At 35.7% G+C, this 27,303-nt stretch overlaps 2 protein-coding genes across 9 annotated transcripts in view; one reads left to right on the top strand and one right to left on the bottom strand.

The window, feature by feature from the left end:
• LOC123478940 (WAS/WASL-interacting protein family member 1-like) overlaps positions 1 to 1,316 on the top strand; it is a 79,461-nt gene extending 78,145 nt beyond the window's left edge. For all 5 annotated transcript variants that reach the window (XR_011651250.1, XR_011651249.1, XR_011651248.1 and 2 more), the window contains one exon: positions 1,185 to 1,316. The gene's annotated coding sequence lies outside the window, so the exon portion shown is untranslated. The remainder of the gene's footprint in view (positions 1 to 1,184) is intronic.
• The window catches only part of PAPOLG (poly(A) polymerase gamma), a 33,904-nt gene extending 7,085 nt beyond the window's left edge, over positions 1 to 26,819 (bottom strand). For 3 of the 4 annotated variants that reach the window (XM_024552762.3, XM_045189405.2, XM_045189406.2), the window contains exons 1-19: positions 26,575 to 26,819; positions 23,641 to 23,802; positions 22,042 to 22,108; positions 16,784 to 16,865; positions 16,452 to 16,561; positions 15,382 to 15,435; positions 13,230 to 13,341; positions 10,135 to 10,224; positions 7,873 to 8,011; positions 6,965 to 7,037; positions 6,103 to 6,223; positions 5,662 to 5,746; positions 5,214 to 5,267; positions 3,321 to 3,440; positions 2,786 to 2,895; positions 1,254 to 1,375; positions 855 to 1,030; positions 369 to 460; positions 66 to 286 (exon numbers count right to left, since the gene is read on the bottom strand). In XM_024552762.3, coding sequence (XP_024408530.2) covers positions 66 to 286; positions 369 to 460; positions 855 to 1,030; positions 1,254 to 1,375; positions 2,786 to 2,895; positions 3,321 to 3,440; positions 5,214 to 5,267; positions 5,662 to 5,746; positions 6,103 to 6,223; positions 6,965 to 7,037; positions 7,873 to 8,011; positions 10,135 to 10,224; positions 13,230 to 13,341; positions 15,382 to 15,435; positions 16,452 to 16,561; positions 16,784 to 16,865; positions 22,042 to 22,108; positions 23,641 to 23,802; positions 26,575 to 26,591 — 2,007 coding nt within the window. In that variant the 5' untranslated portion in view covers positions 26,592 to 26,819. The remainder of the gene's footprint in view (positions 1 to 65; positions 287 to 368; positions 461 to 854; positions 1,031 to 1,253; positions 1,376 to 2,785; positions 2,896 to 3,320; positions 3,441 to 5,213; positions 5,268 to 5,661; positions 5,747 to 6,102; positions 6,224 to 6,964; positions 7,038 to 7,872; positions 8,012 to 10,134; positions 10,225 to 13,229; positions 13,342 to 15,381; positions 15,436 to 16,451; positions 16,562 to 16,783; positions 16,866 to 22,041; positions 22,109 to 23,640; positions 23,803 to 26,574) is intronic. The other variant, XM_024552763.3, reaches the window with a different exon arrangement.
• Positions 26,820 to 27,303: the final 484 nt, after the last annotated feature.

Below are 27,303 nucleotides of genomic sequence, written 5' to 3'. Positions count from 1 at the left end.
GTACTTTTTAAAAGTTAACTTTTAAAAACTCAACTACTGAATCACAACTAAAATTGTAACTTTACCTTTTCTATGTCTTTCAACCTCTTTGAAGACCCATCTATAGGTGGGGAATGGGATCTCTTGGGTGCAACACTCTTAGCTATATTTGACATTCCATTTAGATGTGGTTGTCCCTGGACAGGGTTGTGGGGTGTTGTGATCCTAGGAATAACATTTCGCCCTACTACAGTAGGAATGGTGCACACAGCTGGCGGTGATACAGCTTTTACTACAGAGTCAACTTCTGAAAAGGAAAAAGGAAAGATTTTAGTAATTATATATATATATGTAGTAGAATCAGTACTAACAAAAGAGTGGACACCTACTTGCACCAATGACTGGAATAGATAGTCCTTGAGCTGGTGGAACACTCAGTGGCTTTTCCACAATTACAGCAGCAGGCTCAGAGTTATTCCTACTAAAAGTGTTAAATTATAATTATTATATGACTACAATTTTACTTATTTAAAACACTTCTAACAGTTAGGATTACTTCTTTCAAGCATTCCTACTTTACTATTTCATTGAAAAAAGACAAAAGGGGAGAAAAGGGCAGAGGACCCAGTGAGATTTAAGAGAAAAAATTAAACAGAAAACGTGCATTTCTGTGCACTAATGTAATCCTACATATTCATAAATCTATACCATATGGGTCCCACGGGATTACCAAAAATAGTTCAGTATTTCTAAACTGACTAGCAACTAGTAAAATAAAATAATTTAACAATGAAAAAAGGTACTTAGCAAGGTAAAGAAAACTTTATATTATCCTTACATAAAGACGACTGAAAGGAGAAATTTTAACCACAGACCTTTCTGTTTCTCCTGAAGGAGAAATATCAGGCTTAGAAGGTTTGTTTGTAGATATTGGGGAATTAAAGGGTGTTCCATTATCAGTGTCTCTGGAGCTATCCAAACAATTGCCATCCAGAGATGATCTTTTGGATGGAGGTCCACTTGAACTTCGATTGACATCAGAAAGACTTTGCTGAAAAGGGGAAAGCTTTTAGGATTTCAAAAAGCAAATGAGAACAATGACTTTTCAATTCTGAAGTACATATAAAATAAATTATCTTTTGTGATTAATGAAGGTGAGATTATGGTCTTAAATTGTCTGTATTGCCCCTCTTTCTTCTCAATAGGTTTGGGAGCTGGAGGAATGTAAATTTGGTCCCAGGAACCATATTGGAAAGTTAAGATTACAAACTCACCTTTTTCTTCTTTTGAAGAATCTCTGCTGGAAGATAGTGATGAAGCTGTTTTTTTTTAACATGAGTTGCTTCAATTTTCATTCCCTCCTTTAGCATGTTTATATTGTTTGCCTGTCTGTACACTGTAACAATGTCAATATGTTAAATGGAAACTTCTTTCTCAATCAAGGGCTCCATTTTCTTTTTCTGAAATGCATACTCCCCATCACTATACAAACACACACATCCCTCTTACAGAACAAGTATTTCTAAAACATTTTCACCAGGTCACAGTTCTATTTAAGTACTACATTTTCTCATGTCCAATTTCTAACATTTCACCTGGCTGTGCACACAAGAATCATCTGTAGGGTTTCTCTAGTCTTTCTTTTTGTTTTAGAACAGACAATACACTCACACAGTACAAAACTCAAAGGGTTCAAAAGTATTCAGTAAAGTCTCCTCACCCCTGTTCCTTGAATACAACTGGTTCCTTGACCCAGAAGCAACCAATTCTGCCAGTTTCTTTTTTTAAAAAACTATACATCCTTTCAGAAACACATCCAGAAAAAGTCCAGCCATTGTTAAGGGTTATATATACTCCCATACTCCCCACTCCCCACTGTTCTCCATATAACGAGAACAGTTTGCATGACAAGGATGTAACCTGGCAGTCAAGGAGAGTGGACTGGAATGTGCATGCCTGAACAATGACTTCACTGTGCTAGTCAGTGGGGGTGGTAGACACCATTGAGTGAATATGTGTACTGTGTGGCTGTCGCATTCAAAATGAGAAATAGCCCAATAAATCTGCATCAAATTTTACATTAAGCTTGAACATTCCTCTGTTGAAACTATTCAAATGATTCAGAAGGCTGCAGCTATGGGCAACTGGTGATTAGCAGCTTCATCACAACAGTACACCCACTTGTGCACCATGTCTCCTGCAGAGTTTTTGGTGAAACATACAATCCCTTAACTAAACTCAACTGACTCAGCTCCCCTACAACCCAGATTTGGCACCCGTGACTTCTGGCTTTTCCCAAAACTAAAATCACCTTTGAAAGGGATGGGATTTCAGACCATCAGTGAGTGAGATTCAGGAAAATATCAAGGGGCAGCTAATGAAACTGGGAGAACTGTGTGAGATCCTATGGTGCATACTTTGAAGGGGACTGAGGCATCACTGTCCTATGTACAGTGTTTCCTGTATCTGTGTCTTCTTTGATAATGTCTCTATTTTTCATCTTACATGGCTGGATACCTTCTGTACAGACCTCATATTCTATTTATAAGCAAACATATATATATTTTTTACTTATGTAAATAGTAGAGCACTATTTGCACTGTTGTGCAGTTTTTTCCCCCTAAATATGTCATGGAAATTGTTTCAGCATGCCTTTAATAGCAGCATAGACTTTCTTATTATGGATGTACCATATTCACTTAACCAATTGTAGAACTTTAAAAATATAGCCAGACAGATCGCAGGCAGATAATACTGCATCACAGCCAAGGTTGAGAACCATAGTTCTATGATGACAAGGTCTTACCTGTATCAGTAAATGACTGTATATCATATGTCAAGTCTATGTTAACACTTTCTGCATTTTCTACTCTTCGAAAAATTATTCCGAGGAACCACATTGATACATAATTATTGCTATAAAATAAAATATAAGAATTTCCATTAATTTTTTGCAATTTTACAAATGCTATTTGGTAATTAAAACTTGGTCTTTATGGAAGCATAAATACAAATTTCAGTGGTTTGGCCAAATTCTTAAAACTGACACCAAGACATTGGTAAGTTATACTGTGTTGTTATAAAGAGAATTAAATGGTTTTGAAAATGACTTACTGAACATATACTTAAAGATGCTCCAAATACTCTGATGGAGTTTTTGCTGGGGTCTGCGGGCTACCAACATAGCATGTACTTTGTTTTAATGCATGACTACTCAAATACGTAATGTATCATCCCCCATCAATGCCTGTTAAACAACAATCTGACAACTGACCTTAAAACAATGCATACGTCAAATAACATTATTTAAGAAATATAATATTAAAAAGTAATTAACTCACTCTTTATAATGTTCCTTATTTCCTGGGAATGACTGGGGATTTACATGGGCAAGAGTAATAAATTCATTCCGTTCCAAGTTTCCAACAAGTACTCGGATTTTAGATTCTACCAATCCAACCCTAAAATAAAAGAGACAAGATTTTTCCATATTAAATTTGGAAGCTATATCCAAGTAAACCAAACAGCGTATCAGCTATGATGCTTTACATATTCATTGAAAAAATTCAGTCCAATATATTTAATAACTCTTTAAAATACCATTCAAGTAAATAACTGAATCCCCCTTCTTTTTGAAAAAGAACTGACCTATTTAATGCATCCCTGATCTAAAATATCTGCCTGTAAAGACCATAAAATAGTCATAATTTGAACATGGTTCATCTGTCTCTAAATCTTTTTCCACTTTCAAATTTTATGTCTAAACCCTAAGGTTAAGATATATTTAAATAATGTGACCCCAAAAGCTAATAATTGGCACTTAATTTATGAAATACACATTCTCTTATTTTCACAAAATGATAACAGATATTGCAGTTAAAAAGTCACTAAAATCAGATCAGATATGACTAAAATATCAAAAGTTTCATCAGACTTCTGCAACTTTTCCATCCCATTTAACAAATGTGGCTGCTGCCAGCTATCATACTAATTATTTTATGAATTAGAAAGAATAGCTACAAGAACATTTTTACATTTTTTAAACACTAGTAAAAGCTAGTGTTTAACTGTGTGTGCTTCAAGAGCACATATACAAAACACTGAATTATTCCTCAGAGCAATCTGAATGAGAGACTGGCAATCTTTTTCTGTTAAGGGTGGTAGACACCATTGAGTGAATATGTGTACTGTGTGGCTGTCGCATTCAAAATGAGAAATAGCCCAGAGATAATAAACGTTTTAGGCTCTGTGGGCCATTCTCTTTCTGTTGCAATGTATGATTCTGCCTTCGAGCAGGAAAGCAGCTATAGACAATATATAAATCAGTGGGTGTGACTATATTCCAATAAAACTGTATTTATAAAAAGGGATAGCAGGCTGGATTTGGCCCAGACCATAGTTTCCTGACCCCTGATCTAGATAAATGAAACACTCTGTTCTAATGAAAGGTTTCTTTTCAGGGTCCCTTTAATTATCATGAAATAAGCATTAAGCCCTTGAAGCAAAAGACAGTATTGTTCTGTTCTCCTTTTCCAACAGTCAGACTTGAGGAAAGCACAATCTTCTCTGGTGGCCTAACAGCCTCTGCCTGATGGAGCTATGGATGTCAATACACTAGAGGGAATGGAAATATATTTACATGCACTAGAAAGAATGCACTGCTCCTTGACCAAAGTATCTCCTCTGTTGACAGAACCTTAAAATTCTGAAAACTTTCATGCCATTATGTCCTAAATTAAAAGAATACATAAGCCCTGGCTGGTGTGGCTCAGTGGATTAAGCATCAACCTGAGAACTGAAAGGTTGCCTGTTCGATCATCCATCAGGGCACATGTCTGGGTTGTGGGTCAGGTTTCTAGTTGGGGGAGTGTTCGAAAGGCAACCAATCAATTGGTGATTCTATCACAGTGATGTATCTCACCTCCCCGCTAAAAATGAATAAATAAGATGACAAAAAGCCATCATTAAGAAAATCCATTGCTTAAAAAAGAAAACTGACTGAGAAGTGACAAAAGGCAAAGATCTGTTCACATATTATCTTGTATCACTTTTGATTCTGAAACATTAATTTGATGGCATTTCTTAGACACTGATGCTCCATGGTCATGTACAACAGTCATCAGTAAGATTTAATAACTTTGAAAATAGAGAAAGTGTTTTATAAATGAATGGTAAAGCACCATATAAATGTTATCACCATATAGTAGGTAGAGAACTTGAAATATAAGTCTTACCACTCCAGATGGTTTTCTTCTGTTGATGCACTGGCAGTCAATACTATATAATGTCTACAAAGGATTTTCAGCAACAATCAGGGAAAAAAGCCATCAATATTGTCAGTATCTGCTTTTCAATCATTAATTTTTCCTTCTCTCTCCCAATGAACAAAAGCACTAATGCAGGCACACAGTTTATAAAAATCAAAACATTCTCTGATTTTTACAAAATTAATTCCAGACCCCGCAATTAAAAAATTATTCACTAAAAACAAAAACCAAAAAACCTTTACTAACACTGGGTCATTTACTACTATAATATAGACACTATCTCATCACATAGGATTTCTGCTAACCTATTCTCTACCTTATTTGAAATGTAAGTGACAACTCTCATCTATCATATAGTAACTTTCTAAGTTTAATATTCTTTACACACACACACAAAATGAAAAATCTGAAATACCTATACTTTTGAAAAAAATTTGGTGGCTCAAGTAGTTTGGACCAATCTGATTTCCCTTGAAGAATTTCACCTGTGACTGCGAGACCTAAGTTTAAAACGAGAGAGACAGACTGAGAGACTGATTTTGAACACTGACCATCATATTATTAGCTCCTGTATTACCCTACCCCCAAACCTCTCACCCCACTAAATTCTTGAGTAAAAGAAATATACATTTATTATGTTCTTTCTCAGAACACAATTATCAATTTCAACCAGTTTGGGCTGGTTCCATTTTTGGACATATTATCATATATTCTGGAAAACTAATTACTGAAAAAATAAACACACATTTGAAAGAATTTTAAGAAATACTAGGCATAACTGCAATATAGAATTGCATTGCTGTCAACCAAAACATGGGAATATGTAAAGGGCAATACAGCCAACAGGTTTGTTTACCTTGTTTGAATTCTTCTACCATTACTGTTCGAGTTGATGTGGACACATTATACGTAGAATTCTGTTGTGGGTAGGCAGGGGTGATTATGGGCATGAGATGATACCTATCTGATGGATTTACCTGTGAAATTAGAAACAAAATAACTGATCTATTCTCCTACTTCATTTTCCCAAAAGTCTGAATACGAAATATAAATTTGACACTACCTTTCCCCATTTCTAAGAAGTACATTTCCACTCCCCAACTGCCTTTATTTCTGAAGTCAGATGTGACTGACAGTCAAAGGAAACTCTGCAGAAGTTAATTTTTCCCCTGAAAAGCTGTTAAACTGGTGGTGCATCTTATGAACAATGGTCTTTTAGAACAAGGATATAGTATCATAGCTGTAAAAAGGTCCAATGGTTCTTAATACTCTTTCTGCACCTACTCAGTGGATGACTTCCCCTATGTTACTCAGAGAAACTAGAACTTACTCTAAAAGCATATTAAAATGCAAGACGAGTGAGAGTTATGCTATCTAGGAATAATGAATCTGCTCTAAATTGCACTGCAAAGCAAATCTTTTATATACTTTAGTACTTTATTATTAGAAACTATTTGTAAGACAGTTTTTAACAATGGGTTATGACATTTTGGTTGCTACACCCACTCATCTAGTTTTATATGGGTGATTTTTAATGACATAACATTTGGATTATCATTGGAGAAGCATATCATCTGCACCAAAAAACACAGCAGAGGCGGAAAAGGACTATAGTTAAACAGAAGATGAGCACACAAGAGGCATTATCATTAGATTGTAATTTAGGGAATTGTCCTTTTCATAAAAAGTTTAATGAAAATTCATAGTAAGTCACATACCCGAGGATCCCAAACAGGCAAATTCAAATTGCTTTCTTCTGGTTGCTTCAGCAGAACAGGATTTGGCCATTCCCTAACATGAATAAGAAAATTAACTCACATAGGACCTCACTTCAGCAACTACACAAAATGTTAAAATTATTAGACTTGGTTCCAACTTTCAAACAGCAAATGTTTGGGGTATTTGCTATTTAAAAAAATGGGAAAGGAAAGAAAGTAACAGAGATAAAGGGTGCTTATTTTAAAGCAGTGTTCTCTCAAAGGGCAAATACTGCTTTGCCAATTAGCTGCATCTAATTCAAGTCTGAATTTTTCCCTTCCTTTTCATTTACTTTCATGGATTTACTCTGATAATAACAGCAATAGCTAATAAGGAGTGTCTGAAAACACTCCTTAAAAATCCATGCAGTAGATATGAGTATCATCTCCATTTTACGTATGAGATCTTAAACCACCTAAGCATAGCTACTAATTGGCTAGCATTATGACCACTCTCAAGCTAAAGGTGCACATTTACAGACTGCTGGAAAGCGCTATCCTGGTGTGCCATCGTTGCCTCAAATTTGATGTTTAAAAAATTTTTTTTAAAGACTATTTACTTATTTTAGAGAGAAGGGAAGGGAGGGAGAGAGGGCAAGAAACATCCATCAGTTGCCTCTTGCACACTTCCAACTGGTGACCTGGCCCTCAACCCCAGGCATGTGCCCTGACTGGGAATTGAATTTGTGACCTTTTGGTTCACAGGCCAACACGCAATCCACTAAGGTACACCAACCAGGGCTTAAACTTCTAATTTAAAAAAGGAGTAAGACAACAGAAAAAGTCTATGCATAGCTTTTAAATTTCCAAACAAATTTACATATAGGCAGAGGTCAGTAAATAGTGAAAGTATGCATATGAATACTTACCACTTGGAAAAAACTAAAAAGAACTTATGAACTAAAGTAGAAGCTGCTGCATTTGGATATAATTGGCAAGTTCTTGCAACCAGCATTGCCCAAGAGACACCACCAAGGAATCCAAGCATGTTGGAATAAATACCACGTCCTAAAAAATTAATATATTTGTTAATTATTGTTAAGACCTACTCTCCATGCCATTCAATCATAAAGAACAGGATTACTTCCTTCTTAAGACTGTTGATTAGAAATCCTTTCCCTTATAGAAACATTAAAATCAGCAAGCAGACCGTCAGGCCAGGTTCACAGTCTTATTAGTAAGCCAGAAGCTGCTCACCTTACCAGCCCCCCAACCCCGGACTCCACCCTCCAACAAACACACTGCTGTTCCCTTCCTCAGTTCTGACTGCCCAACTGGGGTCCTCCAACATAACACTGGAATCTCCTACACTTCCATATTTATGGTTAAGAAGGAAGTGAAAAGAAGGAGGCGAGATATCTGGAGGGTATAAGCAGGGAAGAATAAGCATTTCGTTAGTAATCATATTCATGGGCATTTTAAAATCAAGTATAAAGTTGGGGACTATAGTATTTTGTATAATTTGGATCTTCTCCGTAAAGTACAGCACACCATTGATACTACTCATTTCTTATATTATTATTTCTTACACCAGTCCATAAAAAAGCATTATCATGTTTCATAAAACCTAAGATCCTTTCAATTACATAATATAGCATGATTTTATATCCCATTAACAAAAAGAAAAATACAAAGTATCAATTTCAGATGTTAAATGTGAAAAATATGCATCTAAGCATTAACAAAACATGGTATTTAATTTAATCTGTAGCAAAAGACAAATTGTGATATACTTTCAATGCAAATTACTTTACCCCAACTATACAACTGAGCCAAAGGACAAATTCTGCTTACTTAAGGTCTTTTTAGATGTGCGCTACCTAGTACAATGGTAGCCACAAGTTACATATGGCTATTTTTTTTTTTTGGTAACAGCTTTTACTGAGATATCATTTACACACCATAAGATTCATCCATTTCAAGTATAAAATTCAGTGGCTTTTAATTGTGCAACCATTACTGCAATCAATTCTGAAACATTTCATCATCTTCAAAAGAAACCTTTAACAGTCACAACCCTCTAATGCCCTGTCCCCTCAATCCTCCCAAACCTAGGCAACCTGTAATCTTTCTGTCTCTATAGATTTGCCTATTCTGGACATTTCATATAAGTGCAATTGTACAAAATGTGTATTTTATGAATGGCTTCGTTCATTCAACATAATGGTTTCAATGTTCATATATGTTGTAACATATATCAATACTTCATTCCTTTTTTATTGCCTAATAATCCTTCACATTATGGATATATCACTTTTGGTTCCTCTGTTTATCCATTTATGAACATAGGGTTGTTCCTACTTTTTGACTATTATGAATAATACCACTATGAACATTTGTGTTTAAGTTTTTGAGTGAACATATCTTTTCATTTCTCTTAGGTGTCACTTAATTCTAAATTTAAATAAATTAAAATTAAATAAAATTAAAAAATTTAGTTCTTCACTTGTATGTTTCAAGGGTAGCCACATGGTTACTGCATTGGACAGCACAGACAGGAAACATTTCCACCATCACAGAAAGTTTTATTGGAGAGCACTGTTTAGGACTATGTAAAACCTGGTGCCAGAAGCACAGTACTACTTAAATAATACAAATAAGTAGTTACAAATAATACAAGTGTGCTGTGCCACCTCAGCACTGGGCTATCAACTATGTCCTATACATATAAACTAGTGTAGTTACTTCCAGGTTTTATTAGAAGAGTATTATAATGTAAAAACAAGTTAAAACCATCACTGTAGACTCTTCATTTAATAAATTTACTAAATACCTACTATAAACTTTGCTGGTGATGGGGAGAAAAAGATAAGTAAGATGCTCCTGCCCATAGAGAGCTCAAAGACCAGGGAGGATTGCGCTCTTCAAGATCACCTCATTCTGACTGCCTCGCTGAAATCTAAGATGGAAAGTCAGGGGCTTTTCAGTTTTCACCCAAGGGAGAAGGAGATAAAGCCACACATTATAGCACCACAACCGTTGCACCTGAAAAAGAAACAGCTTCTCCAAATCTTATTGGACCTCAATCCCCCAATATCATAGATACTCAGGAGTTTTCATGTATGCTTCTATCATTAGCAACTGAAAATTATGATTTTATCATTCAAACATAAAAGAGTTGGGATACTTACGTTTTGCCCATAACTTGACTGCTCTTAGGGTGAGTCTAAAAGTTTCTTTATTTGGCACTAAATGCAAAATTTCATCAGTAACTCTACAGCCTGAAAAAGATAAAGCATTTATTTTTCATTATGCAACAAAAACAGTTAGTTCAAATGTCTAACTTCCTGACTCTCAAATGCTAAAAATATCAAAGATAATAAAATGTCAGGGTTTGTTTTCTGTCTTCAAAATTTAGCAATTATATATGAAAAATCACTTTGCTTTTGACGAATTCAAAAGCACATGGGTAAGGCAATCCAATACTAAAATAAGAGATGGGTCTATCTTTCAGCTTTCTTCCACAGACTTCACTGTTAATCAAATGACCCCAAGTTACAAAAATGTTAATGCTTTAATGAAAATCTTATCCACAAACACTGTGGTTTACTGTTGCATTCTGGAAGTACAACAAAACATAATGATTCAGCTAAACAACAGGTACTATAAACTAGTAATTCTCAAAGTACAGTCAGTGGACCCCTGGGAATCTGTTATGTCAAACCTACTGGGCTCGCCAAAAGGTTCATTCAGTTTTTTTCCCATAAAATAAGACACATTTTTCATTTACACCAGTAACTTCATTGATTTGGACATTTTGAGTATGTCAGCTATCTACGGAGTAGTAGAAGGTTGACTTCTCAATTAATGTCGTGATTTGATCGCTATCAACTTCAATATATCTACCCAACCATGGAGCATCATCCAGCAAGAAATTTCTAGCACAAAATTTTGCAAACCACTTTTGACACATTCAATCAGTCACAGCAACTTCTCCATATACTGCACAAATCTTTATTTGCATTTCAGTTATGTTTTTACCTTTCTTGAAAAAAAGCATAATGCCAAAAATGTTGCAAATTTTCTTCCATCTTCCATTTAAAATGGATACACAAAAATTCATCAATTTTGATGTTTTTTTTCTTAAACGCACACTTGTATGACAGTTGTCACAATACAATCTAACAAAATTGTTTCAAATGAAGTTAAAGACAACTAAATGCTACTAGAGCCACCTTACAGAAAAAAAACCAAACGAACTTTTTGGCCAACCCAATATTTTTATAATTACAATAAGGCTTTCTTTGCCTGTTTCACTGTGTTAACATTTGCACTGATGGTGTAAAAGCAGTGGTGAGTACAACTGCTGGAACCATAGCAGTGGTACCAAAGCTGTGGAAACACTGTACTAAGCAGACAATATATATTTACAGTTAGAAGATAGGAAAAGAAACTTGTGCAGATATATGAACATGTCTGAGGTAAGTTCAACTACCTGTTTTCTTTAAGAAATACCAGTTTTACTTGAAATAATGATTGACAGACAGACTATGGTTATTCATGCTTATATATTTAGCAGATATTTTCTAAAAACAAAACAAAGTGAGTCTTGGATCAAGGAAAACAAATGACAAAAATTTGTTGATTATAATAAATTTGAGCTTCCAAGTAAAAATTAGAATTTTGGACAACTAGTATCTGCTCCTGTAAACTTGACAACATTCTAATACTTAAAGACTTTTCTAAATTTATTGACATGGGAATAAAAAAAATTTCTGATGAAAATTGGTGATGATATTAATTAATGTGATTTTTTTGGATATTTTATAATGAAATGTGAATTAATATTTAGAAGAGCCAAATAACTTTGCGCACCAGTATTTTCTAAATGATCAAGGCGTGATAGTACAAAATTATGCATGGGTAAAACATCCAGTCAAAGAATCAGACCAATGGATTTTTAATGTAACAGAGTATAAAAAGTTAACTGATATGAATTTAGTTTCAATATTCTAACTAACCTTTAAAAAAAGATCACTTTTACTCAGCAATAAAAAGGAAAAAGCTACTGATATATGCTACAAACATAGATGAACTTCATAAACATTATGCTCAGTGAAAAAAGCCAGACACAAAAGACTATATATTGTATGATATCATTTATATAAAATGTCCAGAAAAGGCAAATCTATAGAAATAGAAAGTATATTAGTGGTTGTCTGGGACCGGGGTTTGAAAAGGTGAATGACTGCAAATAGGTATGAGGGATCTTTTGAGAATGATGAAAATGTTCTAAAATTGAACTGTTGTGCACAACTCTGAATATACTAAAGACTACTAAATCACAAGTGGCAAACACAAACCCCGTGGGCCAAATCCAGCCCTCCACCTTGTTTCTACCCAGTGGCAGTGCCAAGCTCCTTTCCCCTATTTAAGGAGTAGTTACATTTATACAGTCCTAAAATTACATTTGGCCCTTTGAAGGTAACCACGAGGCTGACGTGGCCCCTAGTGAAAATGAGTTTGACACCCCTGTTAAATTGTACACCTAAAAATGATAAATTTTACAGTATATAATTAGACCAGTATATAATAAAGCTATGGAAAAGAAAAAAAACTGTCACTGGTCAAGTTTTAGTGTAGTAACAAAGAACATTCACGGTTTTCTGAAAAGTCTATTAAAATACTCCTCCCTATTCCAATTATATATCTTTACAAGGCCAGATTCTCTTCCTGTGCTTCAATCAAAACAAAATATTGTAAGAGGCTGATTGTAAAGGCAGATATGAAAATCTAGCTGTCTCCTATTGTCAAATATCAAAAAATTTGCAAAAATGCAAAAAAAGCCATTGCTCATACAAAACCATATTTATATTCACTTAAAATGGATTTACTATTGTTATTTTAAAATGAACTAATACTAATAAATATTTTTAAATTTTCTCAGTTTTTATTTGATATATTAAATACTGAGCATGTTAAATGGCCAACATTAGATATAACCCATGTAAAAAGAAGATCTTTGGGGTCCTCAATAAAATTTTAGAGTGTAAAGGGGTCCTGAGACCAACACATTTGAGAACCACTACTATAAACACAAACAATATTCAAACAAATTTCTTTTAAAGATGCTTAAATGTGATCAGATTACTTGTATAAAGAAAATCACATCATCATTTTTAAACTCAGTTCAATCTCTTAAAGAGTTCATTAAAATTCTGCTAAAAGATCTCTATTTGTTAAACTTCTTCAGGCAGGTAGCTCAGATGTCTTTTTAGAGGCTTACCATTTAGGCTGCGAATACACCTTATATCAAGGCTTCTCAGTCGAGAGTCGTCTCTTAGATCTAAATTATCTGATATGGTTTGTATTGCCAGTCTTGCAAAGACTAGATCGATCTTTGGAAAGATGCAAAAAGAAGAGAAAAATATTATTTTTTTTCTCCTTCTAGTCCATTCTCCTCCCTCCCCACTTCAAAAATGTAAAAAGTTGTAATTACTAGTTACGGAATTTCTACCAAAACTCCAAAAGGACTATGTAGGAATCTCACATGGGAAATCATCAAAAAGTTTTGTGTGGGCAATTAAATCTTCAAATTAAGGGAAAGCATTTTAATTTGAACATATGTGCTAAGCATTAACCAAAAATAAATAAAAACCTTATGAGCGAATTTCTTGATCAGGAGTGTCAAACTCATTTTCACTGGGGGCCACATCAGCCTCGCGGTTGCCTTCAAAGGGCCAAAATAATTTTAAGACTGTATAAATGTAACTATTCATTAAGGACTTGAAATTACATTCGGCCCTTTGAAGACAACCGCGAGGCTGATGTGGCCCCCTGTGAAAATGAGTTTGACACCCCTGTTCTAGATAAAGATGGCAGATCCAACACACATTTACATTCACTCCCTTTTGGCCCCTCTAAAACACCAGCAATTTTTTTTTGTTTTTCTTTAGTTTTATTTTGTTTTTAAAGACATAATCCACTACAACAAAGAAAAATACAAGACAAAAGCAAATATTATGAAAGCTGGAAAGTAGATGGGCAAGTGGTAACAGACTCAGCAGATCTAAGAAAGCAAAGATAAAAAAATACTGTAATCAAGAAATAAGGACAGAAAGCTGTAAATAAATGCATATATAAATAAAAATATTTAGAGAATAAAAAAGTATTCTTAAAAATTAAAATATGACAGCAGGAATGGAAAACAAAATAGAAAGTTTAGATGATGAGAAAATCACAAGAAGCAGATGTGGCCAGTAAATGGAAGAGAAAAGATTAGTAAAAAGTGGGGGGGGGGTGGCCATTCTGTAGGTCCAACATACAAATATTAGGAGCTCCAGATAGGAGAAAGGAATCAGAGGGAGGAAATCCAACAGAAGTCAATACAATTTCCAAGAACTGAAGAATAGGAGTTCCCAAGTTGAAAGAGGACTACTGAATACCTAGCATATTTGATTGAAAAGACACAGATGAATGTGTATTACTATGAATTTTACAACTGTGAAGACTAGGAAAAAAATCATATTAGTGTCCAAAAAGACAAAACAGATCACATACAAAGGATGAGGAATCAAAATGGCATCACACTTCTCAACACAGCATGGGAGCCAGAAGACAATGAAGCAAGACCTTCAAAATTCTAAGAACTATCATTTTCCATGTGGAACACCATACTCAGCCAAACTACCAGTTTGGCTTGAGGAAAGAATAAAGACATTTTTAAACATGCAAGATCTCAAAAACATGTGCTCTCTCTCAGGAAGCTAGTGGATGAGCGCCACTAAAATAAGAGTCAATAAAGTAAACCCTAGAGAGAGACTAAAGGAAATCCCAGGATGATAGTAAAATAAAATAAAATAAAATAAAAAGATGTCAGGATGACAGCTGTATAATAGCATGCTAGCCATGGAGAATATTAAATGTGGATTGGAGTAGGTAAGAAGACAGATATTTTTTTCAGGATGATTACAGAATACCTGAGAAATCTAAATCTATTTAAAGGAGATTTAGATAACTAAGGACAGGGTGGTTTTGAATTAGTCTTAAGTTTAAAGCCCAAGCAAACAAATCACAGAGCAATTAACTCCCCCCAAAAGCAAAACGCCACATAGCAAAAAATGGTAAACTAGACACTTTGTGCTCAGTTTTGACCATTACTTATAAGATCACAATAATGTAAACACTAAATACTGTTCCAAGCAAAATTTTAACTATGTTAGGAGATTATGGGAATGAGAAGAATGGGGTAGGAATGGAAGTTGGTTCATTTTCCATGAGGCATCAACAGATACAGGGGAGAGGAAGGTGAGGGACTATTTAAAAGCTATTTGATTCTTTAAAATAATTAAGTCTGATTAAAAAAAAAAAACCTAAAAATATCATTCATGAGTTAAGAAGTTCAACTGTAAAGCCAGAAAAATATTAAGAACACTTACTTCAATTCCGTCAAATTCAAATTTTATAACAGGTACAAAGGCATCTTCTACAGCCTAAAAAAGAAAACAATTATCTATATGTAAGATGTAATCCCTTCTACATCCTTCCTAATTGCCAATAATATGAATACCTTTGCTCCCAAACTATATTTTAACTCAACAGAATAAGTGAAAATGTTCTTAGCCTCACATTCTAGGTAAGTACTTCTACGTCGTGACTGTGTTGTTTAAGATACACAAAATGCCTATGAGAGTTGTTATCTAACTTATTCTCCTAAAAATATACATTATAAATTGGCAGGCAGAACTGCTATCACCTGAATACTTACTATTTGTTGAGATTAAATTGAAAACTGATAATTTACAAAGAGCGCTACTGTCAGAAATTAAAGTACAATCAGAACTCATAACTGATCTATAAAAAAATAATAGTCAATATAGTTTAGATTTAGTAGAAATGTCTGTCTTCTTTAATCCCTCAACCTAACAAATTTTTAATCTCTTTTTCCATTCTCAGACACCCAAATGATGAAGATCCTTTGAACTTCATCTGACCCTAGCACCTCAGATTGTATTAAAAGTATTCATTCAGTTAGTTCTCCAGTCCCTCCCTCCCATAAACTGTCTTGTTCACCATTGTATCTGTGGGACTAAGGCCAATATCTCTGATGAATCACTGGTGCTGAAATTTTATTTGCTGAATGAATGGCTATATATACACATAAAAAGAGTTACTATTCAATATTAACTGAACTTTATTTATGTGTAAATTATCTCATCAATCTTCAAAACACCTTATAAAAATGTTATTATCCCATCTCCATTTTGCAAGTAAGCACATTGGCTCAGATATAATAGGTAACTTGACCAAAAATCTAAAAGCTAATATATGGTAGATTTCTAGATTCAAATCCAGATATATAATACTATAAAGCCCCTGTTCTCAATCATTCTACATTATTTTAACAAGATATAGCAACTTCTTAAGAAATACTTCAACAATCATAAGCTCTAGCTTTTACAGCTACTTATTAACAAGCTCAAAATATTAAATACCAGAGGACACTTACTCTTAAATTTCTAATGCCATCTTGATGCTTCAATTTTTCAAAAAAAGACTGAAAAAAATCAGATCTCTCCACATGTCTTGGAGCTACACAAAGTGCATCAATGTCAGCTCCTGCAAATCAAAGTATTTCTTATCAAGAAGAGTATATTATGTATTATATTTTTAAAGTATACACAAACATATGTACAAGAAAGTGTGTAATGAATATAGAAAAATGTTAACAATTAGCTCTCAGTAGTGGGATAGGGGAAATTTTTTCTTTTGTAATTTTAAATTGTGAATAAAAGTTTGTTATTGAAAATTCTTATCAGTAGAACATAGAAAAGCAGTTACCTTTGGTGTGTACTCCAAGCCTATAGGAACCAAATGTGAAAATTTTACCACCAACAGTAGCCACAACAGAAGGCGGGAGATTCTAAAATAAAATTAAACAAAAGCCATTCAATTGTTCAAATTACTTAGCAAAAAAATGGCTAAATGCTACAGATATATGTTGTATTTGTCAACTTTGCTGAGATTTGTAAAACTTCAGAGCTCTTTTGGTTGCACCCTAAAGTAATGAGGGTATCCGAAGAGGGAAGACAAAACAAATTCATGCCCACCACACATGCACTCATCTCTATCTCAAGAAAAATGCTTTTTATCACTTCACTCTACTTGTCCCCTCTAGTAGCCTGTCTTTGGCTCCAGCACTCTCAAGAGTTACAAGAACTTTACCAAACACATGTGCTTTTGGCTCCTTACATCCTCATACTCTTGACTAATCCCATCTGTCCTTTGGTTTTTGTAACAGATATACTTAATTTCTCAATTCTAGCTCAGCAACCTTTCTGCAAAGAAAGGTCATCTTGACATGATTTCCTTATGAGAGCTAATGTAACAACTTTAACATCCTTTTGATTGTACTAGAATTATAATGCTAATTTTCACCTCTCTCTAGAGCCAATTCTAATTGCCCAGCAGATATTTTCACTTGGATATTCTTGATCCAATTCAATATCCATGCCTAAAACAAGCAAAAAATTCTATGATAAACCAGGTATCCCTCCTGAATCCTTTATTTCTGTTCCTCATTCCCCTCCCTTTCTGCCTATACCTACAGTCAGTCATCCTTCTTGCTTACAATTCTTAGTTTGTATCTTTATGTCACCTCCTTTCTATTCAACTACCACACCAATTCTTGGCTGTCTAATAGTATCATAAAACTATCCTCCTCTTGCCCTTAGTCTTTATTTTGTATAAAATTCACTGACTGATGTTCTTAAATTACTCTATTATAACTCTTCTACTTAAAACTTGCCAATGCGGTCTTCCCTGACTACTGAGGTAAGGATCCTTGGATCCTAAGAATTTCCACACTGTGCTCCTATGGATCTTTCTTGCCTTGTCTCCTGATCTTCCCTTCTGAAGCTCCAACTGTCAACATGTCACATAATCTGGTCACCTTCCCATTGCATTTGCTATTTTCCCTGTCTTGAATACTTGCCCATCCTTTCTGGGTCTCTCAATACCATCTATTTTTCAAAGTTCTCTTTAAGTTCCACCTCTTTCATGAAGCCTTCTCTAATTATCTTCCCCTCCATAATGATCTCTTTATTTCCCCTCAATGCCCCTCTACTGTTATCTTTAACCTATTTTATACTATACTTAGTGACCTTTCTTTTTCTATGTGTTAAGTACTTATCTCCTCAACTATGTTTAAATTCCTTGGAAGGTGGGAACTATGTTTCCAACTTCTCTTATTCCCCACAATGCCCAGTGCAAGTTCTGAAGAATAATATTCTCCAATTAACTTGAATAAAAATATATGTATATAGGATAGTGTTTGTTATTTCCTCTGCTTAATGGATATTAGTGTTTGAAGAGTATCACAAATAATTTTATAGCCAGAAAAGAGTCGGTAAGTTCATTGATGATTAACATGAATCAAAAGAATAGGGAAGCCAGGACCTTTTAGTTTACCTTCCTCCTTCATATCTTCCTACTTTCAATATGATTCTTGCATGATTTATGAGAAAGTTACACAATGAATTACAGAATAAAATACTTTTGTCACAAACATATTAACTAAAATGATTTGATTTGTGACACATGGAACAGATTGACAGCTGTCAGGGGAGAATGGGGGAGGACCAGATGATGAAAGATGGAAGGGATTAGCCAAAAAACACACATGCATAACTCAAAGACATAGACAAGTGTGGTGACAGCCAGAGGAAAAGGGAGGGTGGGGGTGGCTGAAGGTGGGCAAAGGAGTGGGGGAAATGAGGACATCTGTAATAGTGTCAACAACAACAAAAAATACTATTTGGCTATAAAAAAGAAAATTTTACTCTTTGTGACAGCATGGATGGACCTGAAGAACATTATGCTAAGTGAAAAGAGCCAGTCAGAGAAAGACAAATACCGTATGATTCTACTCATATATGGAATCTAATGAACAAAATGAAAAAGCAAAACGGAGACTTATAGAGCAGGATGATAGCTCTGGGTTGGGGGAGGAGTAAGGGGTGGAGGGGTTGAGCAAAAAAGAAAAAGGACTCATGGACATGGACAACAGTGTGGTGATTGCAGGAAGTGGGAAAAGAGGAATATAAGGGGGATAAATGGTGATGGGGAAAAAATATTAAAAAAAGAAAGAAAGATAGCTTGTAGATGGTTGAATACACATGCATGAATTCTGGGAAACAATCAGGTTTAAAAATACTATTTTGGGCCCTGGCTGCTGTGGCTCAGTGGACTGAGTTCTGGCCTGAGAACTAAAGGGTCACCAGTTCGATTCCCAGTCAGGGCACATGCCTGGGTTGCAGGCCAGTACCCCAGTTGGGGGCACACAAGAAGCAACCACGCACTGATGTTTCTTTCCCTCCCTTTCCCTCTCTTTGGAAATAAATAAATTTAAAAAAAGAAAAAAAAAGTTCAATCACAACCGCATCAAAATATAAAAAAAGAAGAAAAAAAGATACTGTTTTGGAAACCATCAACGCTGACATAATAGGAGGTGATATACATGAGAAAGAAGACAGGCAAGGATAAAACCCAGGGGAGTAGGGTCACTTAAAATACAGGAAAAGGGAGAAAAGCTCTTGAAGGAGATTGAGTAGAAACATTGAGGAACAAGACTCAAAACCAGGAGAATGCAATATGCAATAGAAGCCAAAGGGAGAGAAGAGGGCATCACTAGAATCAAATACGGAAAGAGCTAGTCAGAAAAAGATGAACAAGCGACATTACACAAACAAAAAAGGCTATGGGTCATCGGAAACCTCTTTTGTGGACTTGTTACAATCATTAAATGAAATAATAAGTGTAATATTTAAGTCTATTGTTTAAAATACAGGTTTACAACTCATTTCCCTGATTTCCTTCCTTTTTAAAGTGATTTAACCTCTTTGAGCTTCAGTTTCTTTATTAAACTGGGATGAGTATTAGCATCAAATTTAGTTCTTAATTATACTATATTATGTAGGATCAACCTTAAAAATATTGTGAGATAGGAAAAATAGGAAGTAGGTCTTTACAACTTCAGTCATCTCAAAGGACTGTCGTTTCAAATGAGATAATGTAAATAAATATACTTTACACACACACACAAAAAATAAATTTTTAAAAGAATAGAATGATTAAAAAGAAAGTGATTTGTAGTTCTAGACTGTTTAAAGTTTAAATATCTCAATTGTGTGTAGAATATTCAAATGATCTTTTATCTAAATCAAGTCCTTCAGATTACAAACTAAAACATGCATAATTGAAAGGGAATTATAATTGATACAGAAAATGACCTATCACCTTATCCACGCAATAGAAGATGTTAAAACCAATTTAAACTTTTTTAATTAGATATTTTATTTGCTTTAGAAAAAAGCCATATTGTGGCAAAGTTTCAAGTTTTTAACAATGGTTTTATGCCAGAAATGAAATAACTAGCTACCTGTTCTTGCAGATTAAAGCACTAAAGTAATTAAAATGTAATAAAAAGCAATTTTTTAATTTTATTTAAAAAAAAACACCTTTGACTCTGGAACAGAATTCTACTGGATTTTTTCTTAAAGCGCAAAGACACCATGCAATAAGAAAATCAGGTGCACCCCTCAACAAATTAATATAGTTCTCTTTACAAACAATAACATGAGTTATCTTGAATGCATCCTTGAATGGGGATGAAAACAAAGACCGCTGTACAGTCACAATAATTGATGTAAAGACCATAAGCAAGAAGTTAGAAACCTTGTTACGCTGACTTTACAAAATTAATCTAGCAATTTGGGTATTTGGTTTGTATACCCATTGTAATTATGACTGATTAGAGGGGACAACAGGTTTCCCTAATATTTATTCAATACCTAAGCCCTCTCCTGGGGTTCTGCTCGTGAATGAGACAGGTCTTTTTCTTAAGGAGGTGATCACCTAGTAGCAGTGAAACTAACATGAATTTATTTACTCATAACTAGCATTTAACCTGATCAGAATTCAACTTATCTGAAAACTTCAAGTACTGCTATCCCTGCTGAGAGCTCAGAAATGAGCCAATATTTATATGGCAGCAAAAGTAAACAGCATAAAGACCATTTATTTAAACTCAGTGACTATAGACTTAGCAGTCTTCACAACTTCATTCATGGTTTTGTTTAAAACAACCAATTTTAAGTATGTATCATAGGTTTAGAAAGAATAAAAGTTGTAAAGAAAAGAAGACTAACAGGTGTTCATGTAATTTCTAAACCTGTGCAGATTAAAGACTAGTAAGGGAGTTTGCAGAGAGATGCATTGACTGCTAGGAGACATTAACTCACAGCTGTTGTCTGTTAAGGGCAAGATGGGAATACTATAAAAAACAAACAAAAGTTAAAATACAACAGTTTGGGCCTCTTAGTCAGCGGGTAAATAGTATCACCCAGTTGAACATGTTCTACCTCATCCATTTTAGTACAGCAAGTAAAATAATATTCATAGTGATGATTCTCAAATAAAAATGCAATTATATTAAAAATAAGAAGGCAAGAAAAATGTAATCGATTTCAGAAGAAAAATAGTTAAGTTACCATAGGAGAAAAAGTTGTACAATTATAAATCAAGGTTTACAAACTCCTCTGTCTCAGGGGCCAGGCAGGTATGCAAATGAGAGGTACCCATAACACAGAACCTGACTGATAAATGACAGCTGCTGCTTCAGAGAAGGCAGGGAATGCTGGAAATTGCAAGGCATTCCTGGAGGGCAGGAGCCCTATTCCATTCAAGCCTCTTCCTGCCTTTTACGAAGGCAGGCCTAGTATTGCCAGACCTGGAATTTCACAAGAAGTTTGAAATCTGGCTTTTTAAGTAAAATCTCTTGATATTTAAATCATGGCCCACTATTGTGAGGCCTGCAAAACATTTGTGTGAAATTTTAGCTAGACATTGGCTACCTCTGTGGTAAATTCTCATTTTTTTAAGAGACTTAATTGTCTAGACTCTAGGCCAATTTATTACCAAGTACAACAAAGAGCCAGTTTTAATGTACTTGAGATTATTCTCAACTCCTGCATCTTATTACCAGGACTAAATACCAGGATGTAATGAAACTATGAATTCATTGTAGTTTGAAGTCTTACCTTACTCTCACTAACATCAGAAATCCATTCTTTTACTAAATTGTTCAATTTACCAAGAACAACCAGCCTATAATAAAAAATAACATGCTTTAGATTAAAACAAACAAACAAACACACAAACAGACAATACTTTAAAAAGTAATTAAACATATAGGCAGTACCTTTGTGTTGTTGTTAGGGTAAAAGCCTATTATACACATGTTAATGCGATCACATCTGTTGATACATGGCACATCTCTTTGGCATTCTTAGGTCCCTAAGAGTTCCAAAGAGACGATAAATGTGATAATAGTATTTTGGTGTTTGAGCTATTTTCAAAATTCAAAAAGCCTTATAAAATCAAAATTACCTTCAATAAGGTGGCAAAGGCCAAACGAGTTGTCAACTTTTGGGGCCTTACTATGGAATAAAATCAATTCAATGTGGTAATAATAGAGATTTGCATTCTCTCATTGAAAGCTATAAATCTTTGGATAATTAAAATGAGTAAATTAATTACTAATTTTCATGAAATAATTTTCTTAATAAAAGCAATTTGATATTAAAACAAATTTCCACTCAACGGCATATCCACATCCACACTAAAAAAAAGTAGAGTTAGGTTATCTTAAAGGTAACACGAAAAACTGAATTCCTGGACCTGTCTAAACTTGCTTTTCCTTCAGCTTTCCCCAGGTAATGAAATTCCATCCTTTGAAGTGCTGAGACCAAAAGGCTTGGCATCATCCTTGATCCTCCTCCTCCCTCACTAGCTCTCTCACGCACTCTATCTCGCGTGTGTGAGCACACATTCCACAATCATCACACAACCCTATCTTTAAAACATATCCAAAATTCTACTACTTCTTACAGCCATTGCCATCTCCCCAGTTCTGACCACCATCATTTCCTCCCCGGATTATTAGAATATCCTTCTACCTAGTTTCCTCAGTTCAGACTTAATCCCTCTTCAGAATATTCTCAATATAGGAGCCAGAGAGACTGTTAAAGCATGAGTAAATCATGTCAATTTTCTGGTCAAGACCCTAACAGCTTTCCATTTCCCTCAGAGTAAAAGCCAAAACTTCTTTAATGGCTTACAATGTCCTAAGTTACCTTCCCCTCCAAACACCTTTCCACCTCACTTTCTTTAAGCCCATATTCCCCTGTCTGCTTACTCTGCTTCAGAGACCCAGGCTACCTTGCTATATATTCCTTAAACAAAACAGGTATACTTCCCCCTCAAGCCTTCTGCCTAGAATGCTCTTCTCTCAACTATCCACATAGTTCCACCCCTGACCTTCAGATTTTCCCTCAGTTGTCAATGAAACCTTCACTGACAACTTCTACTTCTACTTCCAGCTTTATTTTTCTCAGCACTACTCTTTTCTCAGCAGCATTCATCACATGTAACATGTATTTATTTTACTTATTTGTCTAATTGTTAATCTCCTTCCCTAACCACCTAAAATGTAAGCTCCAAGAAGGCCAAGATTTCTCTTCATTTCATCCTTCTTTTAAATTCCTAAAGCAGGGACACAGTAGGTACCTGATACATGTTTGTAGAATTAATGATTACGTAACATACTGTAAAACATTCTGCATTTTTAAGTGACATACCTGTGGTTCAATTCTTCTTCATCTTCAAACACTCCAAATGGTTTCATGGCATCAATTAATTTCTGTGTGTAAATGTGATCAATTTCCTTAGGGCATGCCAAACTAATTGGAGAGGTGATTCCATAATGCTTTTGTTGACGCTGGCTGTCCAGCACAGTGTTTCTGTTCGAGACAAGGAAATGGCAGGAAAAAAATTTAAAGCATCGTATCATACTGATACACTGAATCTCTCAATCCACTCATTAGTTTAGCTACTTTAAAAGTTTACTTATTAGTACTGTCAGTGCAAGCACTTTTTTTAAAGGAAAAAGGGTTATTTTGTATTTATACTGATGAAAGGCTATTCATACTGTCTCCATCTTTCATGGTTAGGATGTCTTTTCAAGCCAAAAGCAGCATGTGTTGGCACCAGGGCAACTATGCCAACACCACTCAGCCAAATGCAAAGAGCCTGAATGGGCACTGGGCCAGGGCCACCTCCACTATACCCTACAGACTTAAGTCAAGTACCATCTAGATTCAATCTCTGAAAAGCAGTCAGCCACTTGGAAGAAAACTCTAAGTAAAAACAATGTTTTCCCCCTTCAGGAAAGAAATAAAAACATCCCATTAGAAGGTCCTTCTGAAATATTCTTTGAAAAGAAATCACAACTAGATTTTTCTTTGAGATACTTAAATTAACACCCTTTGCTTGACTCAGAGTTTATAGTCCTGTAGTTTTGTGACCATAGTTAATTGTTCCTTCATTTAAACTGGTACCTAGACCATTTTCACACTGAACAACTGTCAAATTCTTTACACTAAATGGCAACCCTTCACAGGATATAAGCTACCCTTGAAAAGATTCTAGCCATCAGGAAATTATAGTCTTGAATACAGCGCAACAAAGTATCTGAGATTTTGGATTTACACAGACTAATAATTTCAAAATAAAATTTGGGCCCAACATGGTAAAACTTTTAATTATGCTAAAAAAGGAAAGTAAAAACAAACAACACAATCATCAACTAACCGTATCATCTATCTTAGCCTTTCTTTCATGAAGGACCATTAACACCTATAGTAAGAACATAACCTCAAAGAACAGTCTTTTAAATGAATAAATTAGCCCTGTAAACATAACACACAAAAACATAATCGTGACTGGTCAAAACATTGGCTTATTACATGCTTTTTGGTTAAAATTTTCTTTAGATAGGGAGAATCAAGTAAAAGATAAAATAGTCTATATACCTTCCTTAATGACTCAAAGAAACAAAAGGGAAACAACAATACTAGTGACTTTAATTTCTTTCTGGTATTTATTCTGCTGTAGAATAAACAAAATTTCAATTAGTTATTTCATGCTGTAATTTCTTTTTAAAAGATTTAGCTCTTTTACCTCTAAGACAGCTAGAGCGGTGTTTTGGTATAGTTTGTGTGTGTTTATATGTGTATGGTAAATGGAAGAAATTAATTATATATGATCATTCAATTAACCTTAATAACCCTGAGTGCCACTTTACAGGTTAAGTACCCTAGATCCAGAAAGACAGGAGTCAAAATCTGAACTCCAAAACCCAAGATCTTTCCATCATTTCTTCTCCATTCCAGAACTACTTCAGATCTGACACTAATCCCAATCGCGGGTCCCGTTTTTTTTTATATGTATGCTGAAAAAGTTGGCTATTTAAGTTCCTACTAGCACTGAAATTCCCAGTGTGTATTTCTGAACTCCATCCTCTGGACAGGAGGGGAAAAAAAAAGCGAGCAACAGAATTCCACATTCCCTTCAATCCATAAATTTCACTTATAGGATAGCATGCTATAGAGAAATTCCAGCACAAGAAGATATGTAGAACGTTCACTGCAACACTGTAACATTAAAAACTAGAAACCACCTAAAATAGTCACTAACAGGAAAATAACTATATTAGGGTGTACCCCTACAATGGAATACAATACAGTAGTTAATATGATTTAATAACTAGAGTTAAAAATATTAACATGGACAAAGTTCAGAGACATTATACTGCACTAAAGAAGCTGCAGAATGACAAGTGTGATACTGGTTATATAAAGCTCAAAAACAATGCCAGTTATTATGGGCATATACATAGTATGTAGTGACAGCATTAAAAAAACATGCAGCAATAACCATCAGATTCAGGACTGTGGGGAACTCTGGGGAGGGAGGCAAATGTGACAAGATTAGGAAGTAGGAGAATCCTTCAGATGTATTGGGACTGATTTTTTTAAAACAAAGATACGTGTCTACACACACACAATGTTATACTTTAGGAGAGATGGATATTGTTTACACAAGTGATGCTTATGTTATTCTTCGCATTTTTCCCATTATTTCCTAATAAACCCAAATGTAATAATGTACAACAAAATCTTCCGCCAAGCACGGAAACCGTTTGTGACTTATCCAAGTGTGAGCAGGAGGTATAGACCCGTAGGTGTTCTGAGCAGGTGGGGAGGACTGGGGAGGGCGCAAAGACCACAGCCTTTATTCCAGAGAAACGGGCTGGGATAGATAGGTCATTCACTCCTGAAGACCTGGAGACAGCGGTCCGGAAGGGAGGAGGGGGAAGTAGGGGGATGGTATCTGCGCCAATGCAGGCAGAAGAGACCGGTTCAGACAGTACTTGGGGGCAGGAGAGTGACCGACAATTTCTCCCCACCTCCCTCCCGCTGCACCCTCGCTTAGGAGCGTCCTCGGATGCGGGACAGCCGAAAGCAGATGGCGACTCCTGGAGTCCCCGACTGTGCAGGGGGTAGCCAGGTGAGCCGCTGGGTGTAAGGGAGGTACCCTTGCCGACTGGACCGGAGCAGGGAAAAAGACCACTCCGGCGAGCTCCTGACAGAGCACGGAAACGGAGTCCCGGGCCGACCACCTCAGCCCACCCCGCACCACCTCACCCTCAACCGCCGCCCCCCACCACTTACGCAGACGTTTCTTTCATCGCTTCCTGCGTCTCCCTCACCGGCGAGTGTCTCCCGCTGTGGAGTCCCGTTGTTGCTCTTCCCTCCTCTACCTGTCCACTTTCCTCCGGTCGCTTGTAACTCTGTTGCTCGCTCACTTTCTCACTCACTACGGCCGAGGCATCCAACCGAGTAGTGAAACCACCACATAACCGGCTCTATTTATGACAATACAGCGCGGCCGACGCCAATATGGCGCCGCTTCCCAGCCTGCCCCTCGTTCTCGAGGCCCCGCCCCTGGAAGTCTGGGCCCGCCCCCCCGATCCCGCCCCTGATCCCGCCCCCTCTTTCTTTAGGTCGCTGGGGGCTCCTGGCTCCGCCCACAGGAGCAAGGATTCGAGCTGCAAACCTCGTTCGGAAAGAGCGTTTCGTCTGTCCGTGGGACTCAATCCAGGCAAACTGCTTGGAAGGTAATTTGGAATATGTTTTTCTTGTTCCTCTAATGAGAGTCTGCATCACATTTTTTAAAAGATCAGAACTTTGCCCGGCAAATACTGTTTAAACACTTCTGTTATTTCATAACTTTAGTCACAGTCATACGTCATCAATCCACTCGTTGAGATTCTGTCACGAGAGGTTCACGTCCAGGAACTTGTAACTTTGCAATTACCCCAGGGAAAAGCAAGTTTGTAAATGGAGGTTAATTGTTTACCTCTAAATACCTCCCTCCCGCCTCCATTCAGGACTTTCAGG

This window comes from Desmodus rotundus, chromosome 5 (assembly GCF_022682495.2).
Source record: "Desmodus rotundus isolate HL8 chromosome 5, HLdesRot8A.1, whole genome shotgun sequence".
Classification (NCBI taxonomy): domain Eukaryota; kingdom Metazoa; phylum Chordata; class Mammalia; order Chiroptera; family Phyllostomidae; genus Desmodus; species Desmodus rotundus.
Note: the sequence above shows the minus strand (reverse complement) of the source record. Positions and strands in the feature narration are given on the sequence as shown.